The 23,090-nt window shown below is 34.7% G+C and overlaps 1 protein-coding gene across 9 annotated transcripts in view; it reads right to left on the bottom strand.

Annotated features, from left to right (window-relative positions):
- The window catches only part of LOC119522025 (lysine-specific demethylase 6A-like), a 355,987-nt gene that overhangs the window by 126,774 nt on the left and 206,123 nt on the right, over window positions 1-23,090 (bottom strand). For all 9 annotated transcript variants that reach the window (XM_037820746.1, XM_037820751.1, XM_037820749.1 and 6 more), the window contains exons 7-8: window positions 13,741-13,795; window positions 10,425-10,459 (exon numbers count right to left, since the gene is read on the bottom strand). In XM_037820746.1, the coding sequence (XP_037676674.1) occupies window positions 10,425-10,459; window positions 13,741-13,795 (90 nt within the window). The remainder of the gene's footprint in view (window positions 1-10,424; window positions 10,460-13,740; window positions 13,796-23,090) is intronic.

Genomic DNA, 23,090 nt, shown 5'->3' on the forward strand with positions numbered 1-23,090 from the left:
TTTTAAATAATTTCTTTCCGTATGGTTATTCCAACAAATAAAAAGTACACGTCACTTGTTTAATTGTACTTTTGATTTAGGCATTTTAAAATTTATCTTTTTCTGATAATGGTGTAAAAACATACAGAAAGCTCTATAGTCAAACACACAAAACAATATGTAAACTCAAAAGGTTTTCCTCTACTCCAGTCCATTTAATTATGCTCTTTCCACCACATTCTTTGAGATGACTAATTTTTTATCATATTTTTTATTGTAGAATATAACATATATACATGGAAGTAATAACTTTCCAACTGCAATATAACAAGCAGTTAGAAAATTTCAGAGAGTATTATAGGTTATAGTTCGACAGTCTCAGTTATTTCCTTATTATGAAATATACACAAAAAGGTAATATCTTTCAAAGTATGATTTCACAAGTAGATATAAAAGGAAATTTCCAAAGTTGTAATGAGATATAGTATCATAGTAACAGTTATTTCCTTATAGTGAAATATAACATATATATAAAAAGGTCTAGCTTCAAATTAGAATTTAACAAGTAGCTCTAGAACAAATTTCAAAGGATGCTAAGTCTTAAGAGTTCCACCATTTCAATTTTTAACTTTTAGCTATTCTAATATCCTAGCAACTAAGAAAAAGGAAATTATATAAATATTTAGTATTCTTAATCCTTCTTAAATTCCATCTTGTCGGTTGCTACTCCTTCCTCTAGTTTAATCACTTAAGGAATCTGCAGGGATTTCTAGGCAGTGACCACCCTAACCTGATGTCTAGGCAGTGACCACTCTAACCTGTTCATGTTGAAAAGGGGTGTCAACTTTATGAGCAAAGGGGACACATCTAGCTGATGTTCAAGAGGCTATAGCCTCTGGGTTTTATGACACAGCTGGCATGGGAACACTCAGAAACACTGAAGTTTCTGAAGAATAAACTCAGTGAGTGCAACTTTTATTAGGTCTCACATAGGAATGTGAGTATCCTTTAAGGTTTTGGGAATTAACTATCCACTTGGGCTTATCTTACTATAGTCATTTGGCATATCCAAGGGAAGCTTGCGTAGGAGTAACCTCCAGGACAGCCTCTTGACTCTATTTGACTTCTCTTATCCACTAAAACCTTACTTTGTTGCCTTTCTTTCCTCCTTTAGGTCAAAAAACAAATGCATTCTCAATCCCTCAATGTCAGGGTCATTCCTGGAATCCATGTCCCACATTGCCAGGAAGGGTCATTCATCTTAGGGATCCTGTCCCACATTGGGGGGAGGGTGATGAATTTATTTGCAGACTTACGCTTAGAGAAAGTCCACATTTGAGCAACAAAAGAGGTTCTCTTGAGATGACTCCTAGCATAATTATAGGTGGGCTTAGCCTCCCCTTTACAATCACCGTAAGTTTCACAAACGAGCCTCATGATTGTGGACTTAACTTATAAAGTAGGGTGCTCCTAAATTCACAAACTATATCTTATGTTCATGATAATCCATCCATATTGCCATCACATAGTGATCCAATCCACATTACTCTTCATCTTAAACAATGCTTATATCCTAAAACACATCATAGCTCGTTTCAAACCTTAATTATTTGTCCCTAGTATTTGTGTGGTACTAGTCTGGTATTCCTATTAATTATGGTTGCTAATATGCTATAGGTAGATTTCTCCCCATATACAATTGTGTTGTCAACACTCTGTAACAATGTCGTACCTTAGAAGTATATCATGCAAGCACCGATCTATATTTGTGGTGTGGATCTGCGGGATATATGACTTTAAATAACCCCTATCAATCCTGTACACCTTCAATACAGCTCTGATACTAACAATCCCATTAACAAACAATCATCACCCCTGTACATTCCCATACCTTTGAATTCACAATCATTTACATATCTGAACTAATATATTAGATTATCATTCCCCCTAACTAGCTTATGTATATCACTAGGTCCCCAATATTCTCCATTATAAGACATTTATTTTACATTGTTCAGAAAGATCACAGACAAGGTAACATACAATATTTCTCTTTTTGTGTCTGACTTATTTCACCCAGCATTACATTTTCAAAGTTCATCCATATTGCCATGTGTCTCAGGACTTTGTTGCTTCTTACTGTTGCACAGAATTCCATCATATGTGTATACAACATTTTGTTTTATCTACTCGTCTGCTGAATGACATTTGGATTATTTCCATTTCTTGGCACTTGCTATGCACACTGGGGTAGAAATGTCTATTTGTGTCACAGCTTTCAAATATTCTAGGTATATACTGAGAATGGGAATTGTCCGATCATAAGGCAATGTAATATCTACTTTTTTTAGAAACTGCCAAGCTGTCTTCCAGAGTGGCTATACCATTATACAGTCCCACCAGCAATGAATAAGAGTTCCAATTTCTCCATATCCTCTCCAGCATTTGTAATTTCTTGTTTGATGATGGCAGCCATTCTTAATTGGTATGAGATGATATCTCATTGTGGTCTTGATTTGCATCTCCCTAATAGCTAGTGGAGATGAACATTTTTTAATGTGTTTTTAGACATTTGTATTTCCTCTTTGGAGAAATGTCTTTTCAAATCTTTTGCCCATTTTATAATTGGGTGTTTGTACCACTGTTGTTGAGTTGTAGCATTTCCTTATATATGCAAAATATCAGTTTCTTATCAGATACATGGTTTCCAAACATTTTCTCCCATTTCATTGGCTGCCTCTTCACCGTTTTGACAAATTCCTTTGAGGTGCAGAAACTTTTGATTTTGAATAAATCCCATGTGCAGAAAGTTTTGATTTTGAATAAATCCCATGTATCTATTTTTTCTTTCATTGCTTGTGCTTTAGGTTTAAGGTCTACGAAGAGACCTCCTAATACTAGGTCTTGAAGATGCTTCCCTACATTATCTTCTAGGAGTTTTATGGCACTGTCTCTTATATTAAGGTCTTTAATCCACTTTCAGTAAATTTTCATATAGGGTGTAAGGTAGAGGCCATCTTTCATTCTTTTGGGTATGGATATCCAGCACTCCCAGCCCTATTTATTGATAGACTGTTATGTCCCAGTTCAGTGGTGTTGGGGGCCTAATCAAAGATCAGTGACCTCCTAATAACTAGGTCTTGCAGATGATTCCCTACATTAACTTCTAGGAATTTTGTGGTACTGTCTCTTATATTGAGGTCTTTGATCCACTTTGAGTTAACTTTTGTATAGGCTATGGTAAGGGTCCTCTTTCATTCTTTTTATTTTGGCTATCCAGTTCTCCCAGGACCTTTGGTTGACAAGACTGCTCTCTCCAAGTTCTGTGGATTTGGGGGCCTTATCAAAAATCAGTCAAGTGTACATCTGGGGTCTATTTCTGAACTCTCAATTTAACTCCATTGATAAATATGTCTATCTTTATGCCAATACCCTGCTGTTTTGACCACTGTAACTTTACAGTTGGTTTCAAAGTCTGGAACTCAAAGTCCTCCCACTTCATCCTTCTTTTTTAGAATGTTTTTGGCTATTTGAGTCCCCTTTCCCTTCCAAATAAATTTGATAACTAGCTCTTCCAAGTCTGTGAAGTAGGTTGTTGCCATTTTGATTAGAACTGTGTTCAATATTTAGATCAGTTTGGGTAGAGGTGACATCTTAACAATGTTTAGTCTTCATATCCATGCACATGGAATATTTTTCCACCTATTTAGGTCTTTTTTTATTTCCTCTAGTAACATTTTGTAATTTTCTGTGTAGTCATCTTTTACGAACTTGGTTAAGTTTATTCACAGGTACTTGATTATTTTAGTTGCTATTGTGAACAGAATTCTTTTATTGCCTCTTCAATTAGGTCATTGCTAGTGTATAGGAACATTGCCAACTTATGTGCATTAATATTATATCCCACCACTCTGCTGAACTTTATTAGCTCAAGCAGCTTTGTGATTTAATTTTCAGGCTTTTTCAAATATAAGATCATATCATCTGCAAATAATGAGTTTCTTCCTTTCCAATTTGAATACCTTTTATAGCTTTGTCTTGGCGAACTGCTCTGGCAAGAACTTCTAGCACAATGTTGAATAACAGAAGTGTCACTGGGCATCCTTGTGTCATTCCCGATCTTAGGGGGAAGGCTTTCAGCCTCTCACTGTTGAGTACTATGCTGGCTGTGGGTTTTTCATATATGCCCTTTATCATATTGAGGAAGATTCCTTCAACTCCCACCTTTTGAACTGTTTTTATCAAAAAGAGATGTTAAATTGTCAAATGCTTTTACAGTGTCTAGCGAGATTATCATTTGATTTTTCCCTTTCATTTTGTTAATATGTTGAATTACATTAATTAATTTTATGTTGAACCACCCTCAGAAATGAACCCCACTTGGTCATGGTGTATAATACTTTTAAAGTGCCTTTGGATTCAATCGGCAAGCCTTTTGTTTAAGACTTTTGCATCTGTATTAATTAGGAAGATTGAACTATAGTTTTCCTTTTTTGTGGTGTCTTTATCTTGTTTTGGTATCAGAATGATATTAGCTTCATAAAAAGAGTTAGGCAGTGTTCCTTCTTCTCCAATTTTTTGAAAGACTTTGAGTAGGAATGGTGTAAATTCTTTTTGGAAAGTTTGGTAAAATTCCTGTGAAGCAATCTGGCCCTGGGCTTTTATTTGTAGGTAGATATTTGATGACTGATTGGATCTCTGTGCCTGTGATTGATTTGTTGAGGTCTTCTCTTTCTTCTTGGGTCATTCTAGGATGTTCATGTGTTTCCAGGAAGCTGTCCATTTCCTCTAAATTGTCTAGCTTATTGGCATACATTTTCTCATAGTATCCTCTTTTGATTTTTTAAATTTATTGAGGATCTGTAGTAATTATCCTTTTCTCATTTCTAATTCTGTTTATTTAGGTCTTCTCTCTTTTTTACTTTATCAGTCTAGCTAGGAGTCTGTCAATCTTACTGATCTCAAAGATCTAACTTTGTTGTTGTTGTTCTCCAGCTCATTTATTTCTGCTTTAATCTTTGTTATTTCTTTTTGTCTACTTGCTTTAGGGTTAGTTTGCTGATCACTCTCTAGCTTCTTCAGTCGTTCAGTTAGGTCTTTGGTTTTAGCTCGTTATTGCTTTTCATTCTTTGACTGTTTTCAGTGTTAAGATCAAATATATCCAAACTAAATGACAGAACACTATATACTGTGCGTTACTTGTGTGTGTGTGTGTGCGCAGACGCATGCATTTTCCACCTCCACAATATGCGATATTTTTATGGAGATCTTTCCACAAAAGTATAGAGAAGTAAACATATTCCTCATTTTCTTCAACAGGTGACTGATCCTGGAAAGCATAAAAAATACCATATTTTTATTCAACTTTGTCCCTTAATATCAGACACGTTATCATTATTTCAAGCAGAGTTCTTGATCTCACTGATGTATTTTACTTTGTGCATAACACCTATCACATAGTATGAGTACTTTTTCCTTGTGAGAAAATAAGTGGGTTAACAGTAAGCATTTGTCTTCTTTATCAGTGTTTCCAAATCACTCACAACACTAATAGGTACATTTGTCTCAGAGTGACAATTACATCGGCTCAATGAATTAAAAAATATTAAGACCATAAACTAGGGATGAAGCAATTTTTTTTTATCATTAGTAAGTTCCTAACATCTGTGAGGTAAAAATCTTAACTAAATCTATGAATTTAATTAAATGTTCTCCAAAATTCCTAATGCAGAGAGAGCTAACAATTCAACAAGGAGAAAACAGAAGCCAAAAGAGAGGAGCATAACAAAGCACAGGGGAGTGCAAAATTTAAAGTTCAAACACTCTAATGAAGTCAAGCCCTTTTAAAAAACATGCCAGGTATGCAAGTAAAATCTTCAAAGAGGAATAACACATATTCTAAGGACTACACCCTGTAAAAATGGTGAAATAGTATTACACCATTCCATTATAAGCAAATTTAATACTTATTGAATTTTGATTGTAATCTGTGTGTAGCCTAAGCATTTGCCAGAGGGGAAAGAAAGTAAAATTTCTCTGAAGTAACCCCAGAGCCTCAAGTGATCTAAAGTAGTTTTCTTATAGGATGCCTAGCCTTCAGAAAAGAATTACCAGGCATGCAAATTAACAAAAATTAGGAGCAAATTAAGGTGCAAAATGACAATGGATACTCAGAAACTGAAGTTATCAATCACTGACTTTCAACTAATTATGTTAACACGTTCAAGAAAATAAAAGAGTAATTTCAGCACATAACTGGAAGCTATAAAAACCTATCAGAAAGGTTAAAATTTAATAAGGCAATAAATAAATAAACAAACAAATTTTTAAAAGGCAATAACTGAAAAACTAATCTGGCATGGTACAAGATCAATACACAAAAAGCAGGGCCTTCTAGAAACAAGCAGTGAACAATACAGAGAAGAATTCAAGAAAAAAATTCCACCTACAAAAGCAACCAAAAAATCAAATATCTAAGAATAAATTTAACCAAATTGTACAGGATTTGTTTGCAGAAAACTAGGAAATCCCCCTGAAAGAATTTTAAGACTTAAATAAATGGAATGACATTGTAGATTCAATCACTGGAAAATTTGAAGACTATATATAAAGATGCCAATACTACTCTAAGTGATATACATTGCATTTCAATGCAGTTTCAATCAAAATGCCAACAGAATGCTTCCCTGAAATGTAAAAGCCAATGAGCAAATTCATTTGGAAGGGTAAAGAGACACAAACAGCCAAAACAATCTTGATAATGAAAAACAAAGTTGCAGGACTCATGTTTCATGATTTAAGAACTTATCATGAAGTTCCTGAAAACAGCTGTATAACTATATAACTTTACACAGTGTTACTATTGATTGTGAAAACCTTGTGGCTCATACTACCTTTATCCAGTGTATGGACAGATGAGTAGGAAAACAGGGACAAAAAAAACAAAAGAGTAATAGGGGTGAGGGGATGTATTGTTTTGGGTGTTCTTTTATAATTTTATTTTTATTTTTATTCTTATTTGCATTTCTTGAGTAATGGAAATGTTCAAAAAACTGATTGTGGTGATCAACACACAACTATATGATGACACTGTGAACAATTTACTGTATAATTTGGATGACTGTTATACAACTATATCTCAATAAATGTGCAAGAAAAAAGCTTATCACAAAGCTACATTAATGAAAAAAGTATGACACAAACACAAGGACAGACATAATTATCAATGGAATCAAACTGAAATTGGAGAATTAAACTCTCATACCTATGACCAACTGATTTTGGACAAATGCACTCAATGGGGAAATGACAGTCTATTCAATAAATGGTTCTGGGAAAACTGGTAGCTATCTACAAAGGAACCCCCACAAACAAAATTTAAATCAAAAGTAAACAAAAATCTAAACTTAAGAACTCAATTTATTATACTCCCAGAAGAAAACTATGGAAATATCATCTGGACCTTGTATTAGGCAGTGGTTTCTTTATACCAGAAGGATAAACAACTAAAGATAAAAAAGAGAAATGGGACTTCATAAAAAGTAAACTTTTGAGCATAAAAGGAAAAAAAAAAACAGAATGGGACAAAGTATTTGGAAACCATCTGGTAAGAGCTTACTATCCAGTGTATATAAAGAACTCATATAACTCAACAACAAAAAGACAACTCAGTTAAAAACAATTATAAAATCTTGAAAAGACCTTTCTCCCAAGAAGTATACAAATGGTCAAAAAGCACACGAACAGATGCTCAACATCATTAGTCATCATAAAAATGCAAATCAAAACCTCAATGAAATTTCATCCCAAACCCATCAGAATCTCTACTATTAAAAAAAAAAATTTCGTACATTGTTGGTGCAAATGTCAAATGGTACATGATTGTGGAAAGTAGTTTGGCAATTCTTCAGAAAACTAAGTATAGAATTAGCATACACCTGGCAACCACTCTGTTAGGTATATAAAGAAAAGAACCAAAAGCAGGGACTCAAACGCATATTTGCATATCAATGTTCATAGCAGCACTATTCAAAATTGCCAAAAGGTGAAGCAACCCAAGTGCATATCAACAGCTGAATGAATGTATAAACAAAATGTGGTAAAATATACAGTGGAATATTATTCAGGCACAAAAAGGAATGACCTTCTGAAAACGTGTTACAACATGGATGAATCTTGAAGACATCATATTGAATGAAATAAATGAGATATATGAGGAAAAATATTGGATGATCTCATATGTAAGAAATAAGAAGAGTATGCAAATTCATAAAGTCAGAAATTAAAATACAAGTTACCAGTGGCTGGGTGGAAAATGGGAACGAGGAGTTAATGTTCAGTTGGGTCAGAGTTGTCTTTCAGTGATGGAAAAGTAAGGCAACAGATGAGGGTTAATGGGGGAAGACTTTTATCAATGTAAAGTAAACCAATGAATTGTACATTTAAAAAGGGATAAAATGGATACTTTAGGTTGTACCTAAGTCACGACACACACACAAAATTCAGAGAGCCATCTTTGTCCTAACCCTTATAAACCACTCCCTAGCACCCCCTGCTTTTGAGGTGTATCGTCACGTTGGCTCTGAAATGGCTGCCATTCAGAGCAGGTGACTTCCCACTCTGCAGGTAAGCCCTAAATAAAAGCTTATGCCTCAGAAGGTATCCGGTGCTTTCTTTGTCCTTCGGATGCAAAAGTCCCTTGGACTGTGACAACATTATAAAGAAGAATGAAAAACAAAACCAATCTGTTTCATGAACCCATACACAGAAATTTTACATAAAATACTAGCCTGCTAAATCTAGTAATGTATAAACAAGGATAATAGATCTCAATAAAGTTTTGTTTCAAGAATGTGAGTTTGAGTTATAATTTGAAAGATCAATGTAACTTCTGTGCTCCAGACAAGCTGTTGCATAACAGATAGACTTCTCTCTGTTCCTCCTACTAAATCCAGCTAAAATGCTGGATTTAGTGGGAGGAACAGAAAGACTTGAAAAGAGAACATTTAACAAACTTAGGAGAATGAGATGAGAAGGAACCCCTGTAAGAATATCAGAGGATCCTATATTTATAACAAGATGAAAAATTAAGAAAATAAAGAAGATCTGCATATTTACCTAAAGAAAATTAGTTTTTATTCTTCCTTCATGTTAACAAATTTATGTAAAAGGATTTTTAAGTTAATAGAATTTTCTTGGGTTCACAAGAAAAAGATATTTAATGGGTTAAAGTAAAAAAGTATACTACCCACCTTTCCCTTTCTGAGAAGAAATGTACTCAATCAAGATTTCATACCCCAATTCTATTGTCGCAAGTATCTACTTTCACGGGTGAATAATGGATATACTGTACTTGTTAAAATTTCAAATGGCAAAATTCTAGAACATCAATGATTACTAATGTTTGAGAACATTATTCTATCATGAAATAAATATAATTTTAGTATCCTAAAGTACACAAATAGTCAAAATACAGCCCCATGTATTTGATATTACTTTCCCAACATCAGGGGATTAAGAAAATACCAAAAATACTAAAGATTACGACTGGTAGATAAGCATTTTTATCCATGACAGCACGTAACAAGATTGCCATTTCTCAAAATACAACTTCTAAGGTAAGAAAAATCCCTCAATTAGAATATTTGAGGGTATTTCGATGCTATGTGTGCGTATGTACATTGTGGAGTGGGGAAGAGGAACAGGAGAGATCCAAGAATCTGAAGGGAAGCTTTTAAAGCTCTCCTGACAGCTCTTGAATAACTGGATTTGAGAATCAGCTCCTTAAATGATCTCAAATTATATTAACACATCCCATTATAAAATGAGTAACAGGAGATACTGGTTACTGGGATCTTTTATCTTTTAGGTATACCCCTGCATGCATCAAGTGCCTCTATTATTTCATACCTGAACTATAACATCAGGTTAGACCTCACAAGTGTATACACACAGAAGTTTTTTAGTGTCATACTGACTTCCTACCACAGACTAAAGTAAATTTGAATGTTACTATAGTTTTTATTCATACAACCAGGCAAAACCTGCCCAACAAAAGGAAAAAAACAAACAAAAAAGAAATATTCCAAGATTAAATTAAAATAATAGTGTGAAACAACCCTGAAAGTAATGATAATAATAACAAAGGATGAGTCTAACATGCCCTTGAAAGGATGTAGTGCATAAGAGACATTTCAATCTTAGAAGAAAAACAGCAAACTATTCCAAGACAGTGCCTTAATACAACCATCCATATTCTGTAAAGAACACTGAATATTATATTTCAGGATAGTAGAAAACTTCTTAAGCATAGGTATTTAGCATGCAGGAGATTCAAGGCTAGAAACAAATATTGTCTGATATATTTTTTTCTCTTACAGCATGCATGAGCATTTTGTTGTTTGTGTGTCCTTCTATAAGAAAGGTAATTTAAAATACTTACTTACCTGGGTTTCATACAGGTGGGCAATATGAAATTGAACTGCAAAGATTAAATATAATACAAATAGGAATAATAAAAAATATAAAAGCATGAGCAAACTCTCACTAAATTACAGATTACAGGTTTGATTTATAAGCATACTTTTTTTAATCAACTAGAAAAAGCAAATAAATCTATTAAATAATAAAACATTTCATCATTGTAAGTCATTGAACAAAATTTTGATCCATTTATTTATAATTCTAATAATTTTAAAAATCTATAGCAAAAAAGTATGAATTGCATTTGATACAAAATTCAAACTGGCAACATTACGCAAACACGACTTCTAAAATTTATACACCCTAACACATGTAATTAAAAACTGAGTTCCATATTTTAAGAAACTAAAGTTATTTATCATAGGCTGAATTATATACTCAAACAAACACATATTCTTTATCTTAATCTGAGTCCCTGTGGGTGTGAATCCATTATAATGAGAACCTTCTGAAGATATTCTAGTTAAGATGTGAACAAATGAAGCAAGGTAAACCCTAATCCAAATTACTGGATGCTTCATAAAGAGAACCTGGAGATTATGGGAGATCAGAAAGGAGAGGACTTTGTCATGTGTCAGGAGGGAGGGACAGGACAAGCAGCCCTGAAAAGCCATAGACTTTGGTGCTGAAGCCTTGCCGATGCCTTGGTTTTGAACTTCTTCTACTCTTAAAACCATAAGCTCAGTACATTCCTAATGTTTAAGCCACAACTATTCTGCGGTATTTGAAATAGCAACTCAGGCAATCTAAGACACTATTTAATAAAAATATATTTTTTAAAAGTAGACAATTTTTTTATTTATCTTGATCCTATTACAAACAACATTTCTAAAAAAGTCTTAAAACAGGACAACACTGCTAGTTACAACCCAGAAAATAAGTTGTCCCATTTCTCTTTCCGATCAAGATGAGTTTTATTTAAAGAAGGAAAAAGAAGACATAAATCACCTAAAAAAGCAAGATTATAAGACAAGTTTCCTAGAAAATCAAATAAAGGCAGAATATTTTGCTTCCTTAACTAATAACAATTCCCCATCACAAAAGGATGAAAGGTTCAACAAAAACAGCAAGAATAAGGAGGGGGAAAAAAACAAAAATAGCAAGAATCAACACAAGTAAAGAATCACAATGGCAAATCACAAAAATTCTAGTTATTTGAATTTTATGATTTTTATATCTAGTGACAAATCTTTTTTAGCTTTACGAGAAAATGTCAAAATTACAAGCAAAGTATTTATGAATATTGGTTGTTTTTTTTTTAAAGGAACATGACATAGCACTCAAGTTCCCACTGAAGTATGCATTATTTCTCCTTTTCTTTCTTTTTCACTCCCCCCTTCCACCCTTTTCTTCTCTCTCATTCTTTCTCACTGAAAATCATAATTAAAAGATTCAGTTGAGTTGCTTATTAAAATTACCAATTTCTTAGTTTAGATATTAAAGATTCTAATCTAGTGAGCCTTGGGAAAAGTCTGGAAAGCTGCCTTTGTAATAGTAAGTTCTCTATACCTGGAACACAAATCATTGTACTAAAAAATCCTTAAGTTGCTACCACAGATCAAACAATACTCTGGAACAAAGTCACTACTCTACATAAAGAGTTAAACATAAGTTAACAAATCAGATAAAAGGTGAAATAAAAACTTCTTTTATAGAAAAGGAACATTTAATATATATTTTATATATCACAGAATTCAAAAAAAGAAAAAAAGTCTTATGATTGAATAACCCATTTACCCATATAGGTTTAGGACTTTTCCTCCTTCTTGATCTTATTTCCCAACACAGCTCTTCTTGCTGACTCAAATTAAATTAATAGAAATTTCATCTCACTAATTCTGGAGGGAAACTAGGTTCTAAGTTAGGAAAAGGGAGAAGACATAGAAAATCTATAACTCATCTCCCCAATGTTCTTACCCATTGAATGAACATAATAAGGAAGGAAAAATGGCTGCTACCTACAATGTTATCACTCTTAACATTTTCAGATTTAAGTCTCAGATTTTGTATCCGTGTTTCAGCATCCGATAAGAGTGAAATCTTCTTCATTTTGTGGAATCTCCACATTTTATTCTTAATATACTTTTAAACAAGAGCTTAAGTAAACAAGTGAAAATAAGAAAGAACTCAACATGTCAGTCCTCAGTTAGAGGTTGAAATTTTGACAAATACTGCTATGTAAGGTCTTAAAACTTTTTATCAATACATTATGTAAAGAATACTAAAATAAATAATGTAAACCCCAAGACCCAATCATATAATTAAGTTTCAAATCATGTTTCTTTAATAAACATTAAATGTAATTCACCTATCTTAAAGGTGAACTTGATTACTAAAACACTGACATTTGGCATCTATGGTTTATCAACATAAACCTGACAGTTAACATAAATTACTTAACAGAAGATAACAGATACTAAAGTATGTGGGGTTTTGTTTTTTGTTTTTTGTTAAAGGTGAATTTTTAAAACTGCGCAGTATGTAATTTTGATATAAAATAATTTTTTTCTTTTTTCTAACTTTACTTCATATACTTATTTGTAATACAACAAGTACATGAAAGAGTTTCAAAGAAGAGTAAAGGTAGTGGAAAAATGAGTATCACTAAAGATATGAAACAATGTAGGGAAACTAGAGATAGACAGCAAGTAGTGAAAGGTGAATGATAATCTAATAAGAACAAATAAACTACGGAGATTAATATTATGGGAATGCTCAGGAATGATTATGGTATGCAAATTTTCTTGGGTATGGCAGGAACATTTTGGAAACAATGTAGGTATTTTAAGTTATTAGTTTTCCTTATTCTTTTGTTTTGTTACGGTTTGTTAATTTTCTTGGGGCAGGGTAAGGACATGAAGGAAGCAATGCTGTTATTTTAGGTTATGTGTTTTTCTTATTCCTATGTTATGTTTTGTTTGAATTTTTTTAATTTTTTGATAAAGAAAAAAAGAAAGAAGATGGAGGAATAATCTTGCATTTAAATTGATTGGTGATAACAGAGTAACGCCTAGAATTATATCTAGCATGAAATAGGCACTCATTATTTGTTAGTGCTCTGTGGAACATCAATTAATTCCATAATCATGTTAATTGTTTTAAAATAAACTACCCAAATCAACTATACTATAATGTAAAATCTCTTAATCAGACATTTGCTCTCTCTCAGTAACTAAAAAAAACTAGGAAATAACTGACTCATAGTGCATACACAATAATGACTTAAAATGGTCTATGTACATTATCCTTATCAGCAAAACTATGGTATTCAATACTTACTTTCAGCACTAGACAAAGTGCAGGGATTACAGTCAACCAAAGCTAACTGAAGATGCTGCAAGAGGAAAGTGAAAATATTACTGCACTAAATTTAAAGTTACATAAAATTATTTTTAATATACAGTTTAAGTGTTTACGGTCTAACATGGCACTTTCATTAAATTAAAAGGTACTAGCCAGCCAAATAAAGTTAATTACTGTTGAAAACAATGCCGACAAATTCAATGTTGTGAAGTTATTTTCATAAAATGGTTAAGAATGGAGAAGATCAGAAAGAATTAACTTTATCAGTTATTGTATGTGTATTTTTATTACTTGGAATTAATTTGGGATATCTGAGTCTTGAAGTAAACAAAAATATTAAGTTACAGACTTATTTCAATGGAATGTGTTTCTATTCATGACTTCAAAATCTGAAGGTATTTACTTTAGAATACCATAGCTTATCTTAAAATGAAACACAAACATCCAAAACAAATAAAAACTCTATGAGAATTATTATGAGGGATAAGATGTTGCTTTTATTGGTTCTTTAATAATTGCTATTCTTCAACATGGTACAACATTCAAGAAGCTTATGTTCAACTTCGTCTATGGAATAGTTGCCACTTTAAAATGTACTTGCTCAGATGTGGCCCTCTCTCTCTACCTAAGCCAACTTGAAAGGTGAAATCACTGCCCTCCCCCCTACGTGGGATCAGACACCCAGGGGAGTGAATCTCCCTGGCAACGTGGAATATGACTCCCGGGGAGGAATGTAGACCCGGCATCATGGGACGGAGAACATCTTCTTGACCAAAAGGGGGATGTGAAAGGAAATGAAATAAGCTTCAGTGGCAGAGAGAATCCAAAAGGAGCCGAGAGGTCACTCTGGTGGGCACTCTTACGCACACTTTAGACAACCCTTTTTAGGTTCTAAAGAATTGGGGTAGCTGGTGGTGGATACCTGAAACTATCAAACTACAACCCAGAACCCATGAATCTCGAAGACAGTTGTATAAAAATGTAGCTTATGAGGGGTGACAAGGGGATTGGGAAAGCCATAAGGACCACACTCCACTTTGTCTAGTTTATGGATGGATGAGTAGAAAAATAGGGGAAGGAAACAAACAGACAAAGGTACCCAGTGTTCTTTTTTACTTCAATTGCTCTTTTTCACTCTAATTATTAATCTTGTTATTCTTGTGTGTGTGCTAATGAAGGTGTCAGGGATTGATTTGGGTGATGAATGTACAACTATGTAATGGTACTGTGAACAATCGAAAGTACGATTTGTTTTGTATGACTGCGTGGTATATGAATATATCTCAATAAAATGAAGATTAAAAAAAAAATAAAAAATAAAATGTACTTAAAATTTTACCTGTAAAAATTGTAGAATTACATAAGATACATTAGAGCATTTACTTCTAATCTTATCATGTAAGCCTACTCTGTCAATAAAGGGTGGATGAACAGATGATACATTTAGACTATACAGATACAGAACCTTGATTTTTCAAGAACTTGATAACTAAAACACTGACATTTAGCATCTATGGTTTATCAACATAAACCTGACAGTTAACATAAATTACTTAACAGAAGATAACAGATACTAAAGTATGTGGGGTTTTGTTTTTTGTTGTTTTGTTTTTAATAAAAAACCAAAGAATGTTTCTTTGGACTATTCTGCAAAATATTCCCACCAAGTATATTCAATTATCAAAGCCTCCACTAATTTTCAGCAATAAAAATAATCAATTTAGGATATCAGTATGCAACCCAAGAGCAAGCTATTCAAAAATCAACAAAAAAAGTCAGCAAGATATCCTGATACTTAATGTTCCAAATGACAAATTGAGCATGTGATTATATATATGCATTTGTATATATATATATATGAGTGTGTATATATAGACACTCATATACGCACATATATATATATATTTTTCTTCGTTAAAGAAAATCTTCATTGAGGTTTAAGCACTACATTTCAATGTAGAGTCAGTATGGAATCACTAACTATATTACCTATAAGTCAACTAGAACCTTCAAATAACAAGAAAAAGTTGATCTTTGGTACCTGATATATAAACAAACAATGATTAGAAACAGCAACACTGGCATGAACACAATATATTATGTATATACAAGTCTGACATGCACATACTAAATAATTACGGTAGACGATATTTACCGAATTTAAAAAACATTTTAAGGCTTCAAACATATTCAGAAATGAGCAAATTACTAAATACATGAATACTGTCCTTAAATAATAAATTCCATAATTCAATCAACAAATACTTACTGGAGAGTTTATAATGTGCAAAGCACAATGCAAACAATAGTGTAACAAAAATGCAAAAAGTTTTGGACTGTATCATTGTCAATTTTCTGGTTCTGATATTGTATTGTAGTTATGCAAGACGTTAACACTAAAGGAAACTATTTGACAGTCAAAAGGGATTTTTATTATATTATTTCTTACAATGGCATGTTTATCTACAATTATCTCAATGTAAAGGTTTAAAAAATAAACCATACAATCAAGACTGTAAAAAAAACTTATTGAGATGGGTTGGAAGGAAAAATTGAACATTTAAACATTGTGAGAACTACTTTTATCTTCTTTTGATAGGGAAAACAGACTGTGTATCCTTAGTGTATCCTTATACATCTAGAAAAAGTATAATACAAAACACACACACAAGGATAAAAGAATTAAATATTTGTAGAAAATACCTTAAAGAAAAAAGCAGTTAAAAAACGTCAAATTAAAAAAAAAAACACACACAGTAGATTATTTATTCACAAATCACAATAAGTAATTATCAATTGTAATAAGTACCTCAAATCAAAATTTAAAAATACAATAATGAAATATGCAGCTCCCACCCCTGCAACAAATCGAACCAGTTGAGAATCATATACACTTCACTTGGAAATTGTAGAACTGAAGTGAGTCAATGTTATGCTTAATTGTTATTCTGGTAGAAAGGTTGCTGCAATTCAAAATTATATACAAACCTGAAGACAAAAAACAAGCCACTGAAACGTGAATTCCAATCAAGATATGGCATCTAAGGCGTTATTTTGAATGCTGCGTTAGATAAAATTCAGCATCCTTTTGTGATAAAAGCACTTCAAAAAATTGAGAATTGAAAGAATTGTCCTCGAGATGATAAAGGGCATATAGGAAAAAACCACAACTAACATCATACTCAATGCGGAGAAACTGAAAGGTTTCCCTCTAAGATCAGAACAAGACAAGAATGCCCCGTCACCACTGCTACTCAACATCATGCTAAAAGTTCTAGCTAGAGCAATTAGGCAAGAGAAAGAAATAAAGAGGCATCCAAATTGGAAAGGAAGAGGTAAAACAGTCATTATTTGCAGATGACATGTTCCTATATTTAGAAAATCCTGAAAAAAATGACAACAAAGCTACCTGAACTAATAAACAAGTTCAGCAAAATGGCAGGATACAAGACCAACAAGCGAAAATCAATGGTGTTTCTATAAACTAGTAATGAGCTATCTGAGGAGGTAATCAAAAAAAAAACAAACAAAAAAAAAATACATTTAAAATAACTAAAAGAATCAATATATTGGAATAAACTTAACCAAGGATGTAAGGGACTTGCACACCAAAAACTATCTGTTTTCTTGCTAAAAGAAACCAAAGAACACCTTAATAAAAAGTAAGACATTTCATGTTCATGGACTGGAAAGATAAATGTCATTAAGATGTAAATTTTACCCAAAATGACCTACAGATTCAATACAATAGCTATCACAATTCCAACAGAATACTTTGCAGAAATGTAAAAGCTAATTATCAATTTCATTTGGAAAGGAGACATTTAGAATTATGTATGTCACTAGAATGAAAGTTGAAGGTTAAAACATGGGTATGTATACACAATAAACCTTGTGGAGGACAATGTCTGCGATTAACGATACAAATTAAAAAAAGTGCTCTCATGAATTAGAACAAATGTATGACACTATTAAAAGGAGTTAATAATAGTAGGGTATGTGGAGGGAAATGTATTATTGCAAACTATGGACCATAGTTAACAGCAATATTTTAATACTCTCTCAACAGTAACAAAGTACTATATCAATAAAAGGGAAGGATAAGGGTATATGAGGATTTGGGTTTTCATTCTAACTTTTATTTATTTTCTGGAGTAATGGCAATGTTCTAAAACTGATCATGGGGTTGTATGCGCAATTATGATATGATACTGTTGAGCCAGTGATTGTATACTTCGGATGGTTTGTATGGTGTGGACTATATATATATTATGTATTTATATATAAAACTGCTATAAAAATATTTTTTTAAAAAATGAACCTTGACATAGAATGTATTCTAGATGGTAGGGAAAGACAACCCCATTAACATTTCCCCATGGAGACAGCTAAGAAAAATAGGGATTCAAATCTCTTGGAACTCTGGAGGATGATCAAAGCTAGAGAAAAATACTACAGACACTGGGCAGGAGGGCGTGGGAGTGGGAATCTATCTTTAAACAGCAGGAAAGTATGAGAACAGGGGAAGCAGGGCTCTCAATTCAGATCCCTCCCACACACTTGGACCTGTGCAGTTTAAGAGAGTCACAACAGCAGCTCTAAGACCCGGATACCATACAGCCGAATGCCATAGAGCAGCTTAGAGTCCAAAGCACGTTCAAACACAGAACTACACAGGTGCACGGTCGCATCCCTGTGTCCTAGTGGTCCACAGCACATTCACACAAACAAAGCAACCCCCAGAAACCAGAGCTACCTGTGTCAGAACATTTGGCAAGTAGAACACACTACCAGGCAAGACCCTAATTATTGGTGCACCTAATCAAAAACATGAGGGTCTCTGAAACAGAAGTAACCTGACGCAGAAAAGCTGCAGGGAAGGGAAAACTGAACAGCTCTATGACAGTGCAGTCTGAGAGCAGAAAGCTGGGGTGAAAGGGTGGTTAAGAGAGAGGGAGGGGAGGTGGGGCAAGATGGCGGACTGGTGAGCTGTATGTTTCAGTTACTCCTCCAGGAACGTAGGTAGAAAGCCAGGAACTGCGTGGACTGGACACCACACAGCAATCTGACTTTGGGCATACTTCATACAACACTCATGAAAACGTGGAACTGCTGAGATCAGCGAAATCTGTAAGTTTTTGTGGCCAGGGGACCCGCACCCCTCCCTGCCAGGCTCAGTCCCGTGGGAGGAGGGGCTGTCAGCTCCGGGAAGGAGGAGGGAGAACTGCAGTGGCAGCCCTTATCGGAAACCCATTCTACTGATCCAAACTCCAACCATAGATAGACTGAGACCAGACACCAGAGAATCTGAGAGCAGCCAGCCCAGCAGAGAGGAGACAGGCATAGAAAAAAACAACAAGTAAAACTCCAAAATAAAAGCCGAGGATTTTTGGAGTTCTGGTGAACATAGAAAGGGGAAGGGCAGAGCTCAGGCCCTCAGGCTCATATGCAAATCCCGAAGAAAAGCTGATCTCTCAGCCCTGTGGACCTTTCCTTAATGGCCCTAATTGGTTTGTCTCTTAGCATTTCAATAACCCATTAGATCTCTGAGGAGGGCCCTTTTTTTTTTTTTAATCCTTTTTACTTTTTCTAAAACAATTACTCTAAGAAGCCCAATACAGAAAGCTTCAAAGACTTGCAATTTGGGCAGGTCAAGACAAGAGCAGAACTAAGAGAGCTCTGAGACAAAAGGCAATAATCAAGTGGCTGAGAAAATTCACTAAACACCACAACTTCCCAAGAAAAGGGGGGTGTCCGCTCACAGCCATCATCCTGGTGGACAGGAAACACTCCTGCCCATCGCCAGCCCCATAGCCCAGAACTGCCCCAGACAACCCAGTGTGACGGAAGTGCTTCAAATAACAGGCACACACCACAAAACTGGGCGTGGACGTTAGCCTTCCCTGCAACCTCGGCTGATTGTCCCAGAGTTGGGAGAGTGCAGCAGTGTGAATTAACAAAGCCCCATTCAGCCATCATTTCAGCAGACTGGGAGCCTCCCTACACAGCCCAGCAGCCCAGAACTGCCCTGGGGGGACAGCACTCACCTGTGACATAGCACAGTCATCCCTCAACAGAGGACCCGGGTTGCACAGCCTGGAAGAGGGGCCCACTCACAAGTCTCAGGAGCCATACACCAATACCAAGGACTTGTGGGTCAGTGGCAGGGACAAACTGTGGCAGGACTGAACTGAAGGATTAGACTATTGCAGCAGCTTTAAGACTCTAGGATCACCAGGGAGATTTGATTGTTAGAGCCACCCCCCCTCCCTGACTGCCCAGAAACACGCCCCATATACAAGGCGGGCAACACCAACTACACACGCAAGCTTGGTACACCAATTGGACCCCAGAAGGCTCACTCCCCCACTCACCACAAAGGCTAAGCAGGGGAGAACTGGCTTTGTGGAGAACAGGTGGTTAGTGGACGCCACCTGCTGGTTAGTTAGAGGAAGTGTACTCCACGAAGCTGTAGATCTGATAAATTAGAGATAAGGACTTCAATCGTTCTAGAAATCCTAAAAGAACCCTATCAAGTTCAGCAAATGCCAAGAGGCCAAAAACAACAGAAAATTATAAAGCATATGAAAAAAACAGACGATATGGATAACCCAAGCCCAAGCACCCAAATCAAAAGACCAGAAGAGACACAGCACCTAGAGCAGCTACTCAAAGAACTAAAGATGAACAATGAGACCATAGTACGGGATACAAAGCAGATCAAGAAGACCCTAGAAGAGCATAAAGAAGACATTGCAAGACTAAATAAAAAAATGGATGATCTTATGGAAATTAAAGAAACTGTTGACCAAATTAAAAAGATTCTGGACACTCATAGTACAAGACTAGAGGAAGTTGAACAACGAATCAGTGACCTGGAAGATGACAGAATGGAAAATGAAAGCATAAAAGAAAGAATGGGGAAAAAAATTGAAAAAATCGAAATGGACCTCAGGGATATGATAGATAATATAAAACGTCCTAATATAAGACTCATTGGTGTTCCAGAAGGGGAAGAAAAGGGTAAAGGTCTAGGAAGAGTATTCAAAGAAATTGTTGGGGAAAACTTCCCAAATCTTCTAAACAACATAAATACACAAATCATAAATGCTCAGCGAACTCCAAATAGAATAAATCCAAATAAACCCACTCCAAGACGTATTCTGATCACACTGTCAAACACGGAAGAGAAGGAGCAAGTTCTGAAAGCAGCAAGAGAAAAGCAATTCACCACATAACAAAGGAAACAGCATAAGACTAAGTAGTGACTACTCAGCAGCCACCATGGAGGCAAGAAGGCAGTGGCACGATATATTTAAAATTCTGAATGAGAAAAATTTCCAGCCAAGAATACTTTATCCAGCAAAGCTCTCCTTCAAATTTGAGGGAGAGCTTAAATTTTTCACAGACAAACAAATGCTGAGAGAATTTGCTAACAAGAGACCTGCCCTACTGGAGATACTAAAAGGAGCCCTACAGACAGAGAAACAAAGAAAGGACAGAGAGATTTGGAGAAAGGTTCAGTACTAAAGAGATTCGGTATGGGTAGAATAAAGGATATTAATAGAGGGGAAAAACATGACAAACATAAACCAAAGGATAAGATGGCTGATTCAAGAAATGCCTTCACGGTTATAACGCTGAATGTAAATGGATTAAACTCCCCAATTAAAAGATACAGATTCGCAGAATGGATCAAAAAAAATGAACCATCAATATGTTGCATACAAGGGACTCATCTTAGACACAGGGACACAAAGAAATTGAAAGTGAAAGGATGGAAAAAAATATTTCATGCAAGCTACAGCCAAAAGAAAGCAGGTGTAGCAATATTAATCTCAGATAAAATAGACTTCAAATGCAGGGATGTTTTGAGAGACAAAGAAGGCCACTACATACTAATAAAAGGGGCAATTCAACAAGAAGAAATAACAATCATAAATGTCTATGCACCCAATCAAGGTGCCACAAAATACATGAGAGAAACACTGGCAAAACTAAAGGAAGCAATTGATGTTTCCACAATAATTGTGGGAGACTTCAACACATCACTCTCTCCTATAGATAGATCAACCAGACAGAAGACCAATAAGGAAATTGAAAACCTAAACAATCTGATAAATGAATTAGATTTAACAGACATATACAGGACATTACATCCCAAATCACCAGGATACACATACTTTTCTAGTGCTCACGGAACTTTCTCCAGAATAGATCATATGCTGGGACATAAAACAAGCCTCAATAAATTTAAAAAGATTGAAATTATTCAAAGCACATTCTCTGACCACAATGGAATACAATTAGAAGTCAATAACCATCAGAGACTTAGAAAATTCACAAATACCTGGAGGTTAAACAACACACTCCTAAACAATCAGTGGGTTAAAGAAGAAATAGCAAGAGAAATTGCTAAATATAGAGAGACGAATGAAAATGAGAACACAACATACCAAAACCTATGGGATGCAGCAAAAGCAGTGCTGAGGGGGAAATTTATAGCACTAAAACGCATATATTAAAAAGGAAGAAAGAGCCAAAATCAAAGAACTAATGGATCAACTGAAGAAGCTAGAAAATGAACAGCAAACCAATCCTAAACCAAGTACAAGAAAAGAGATAACAAGGATTAAAGCAGAAATAAATGACATAGAGAACAAAAAAACAATAGAGAGGATAAATATCACCAAAAGTTGGTTCTTTGAGAAGATCAACAAGATTAACAAGCCCCTACCTAGACTGACAAAATCAAAAAGACAGAAGACCCATATAAACAAAATAATGAATGAAAAAGGTGACATAACTGCAGATCCTGAAGAAATTAAAAAAATTATAAGAGGATACTATGAACAACTGTATGGCAACAAACTGGATAATGTAGAGGAAATGGACAATTTCCTGGAAACATATGAACAACCTAGACTGACCAGAGAAGAAATAGAAGACCTCAACCAACCCATCACAAGCAAAGAGATCCAATCAGTCATCAAAAATCTTCCCACAAATAAATGCCCAGGGCCAGATGGCTTCACAGGGGAATTTTACCAAACTTTCCAGAAAGAACTGACACCAATCTTACTCAAACTCTTTCAAAACATTGAAGAAAATGGAACACTACCTAACTCATTTTATGAAGCTAACATCAATCTAATACCAAAACCAGGCAAAGATGCTACAAAAAAGGAAAACTACCGGCCAATCTCCCTAATGAATATAGATGCAAAAATCCTCAACAAAATACTTGCAAATCGAATCCAAAGACACATTAAAAAAATCATACACCATGACCAAGTGGGGTTCATTCCAGGCATGCAAGGATGGTT

This window comes from Choloepus didactylus, chromosome X (genome assembly GCF_015220235.1).
Source record: "Choloepus didactylus isolate mChoDid1 chromosome X, mChoDid1.pri, whole genome shotgun sequence".
NCBI classification, from domain to species: domain Eukaryota; kingdom Metazoa; phylum Chordata; class Mammalia; order Pilosa; family Megalonychidae; genus Choloepus; species Choloepus didactylus.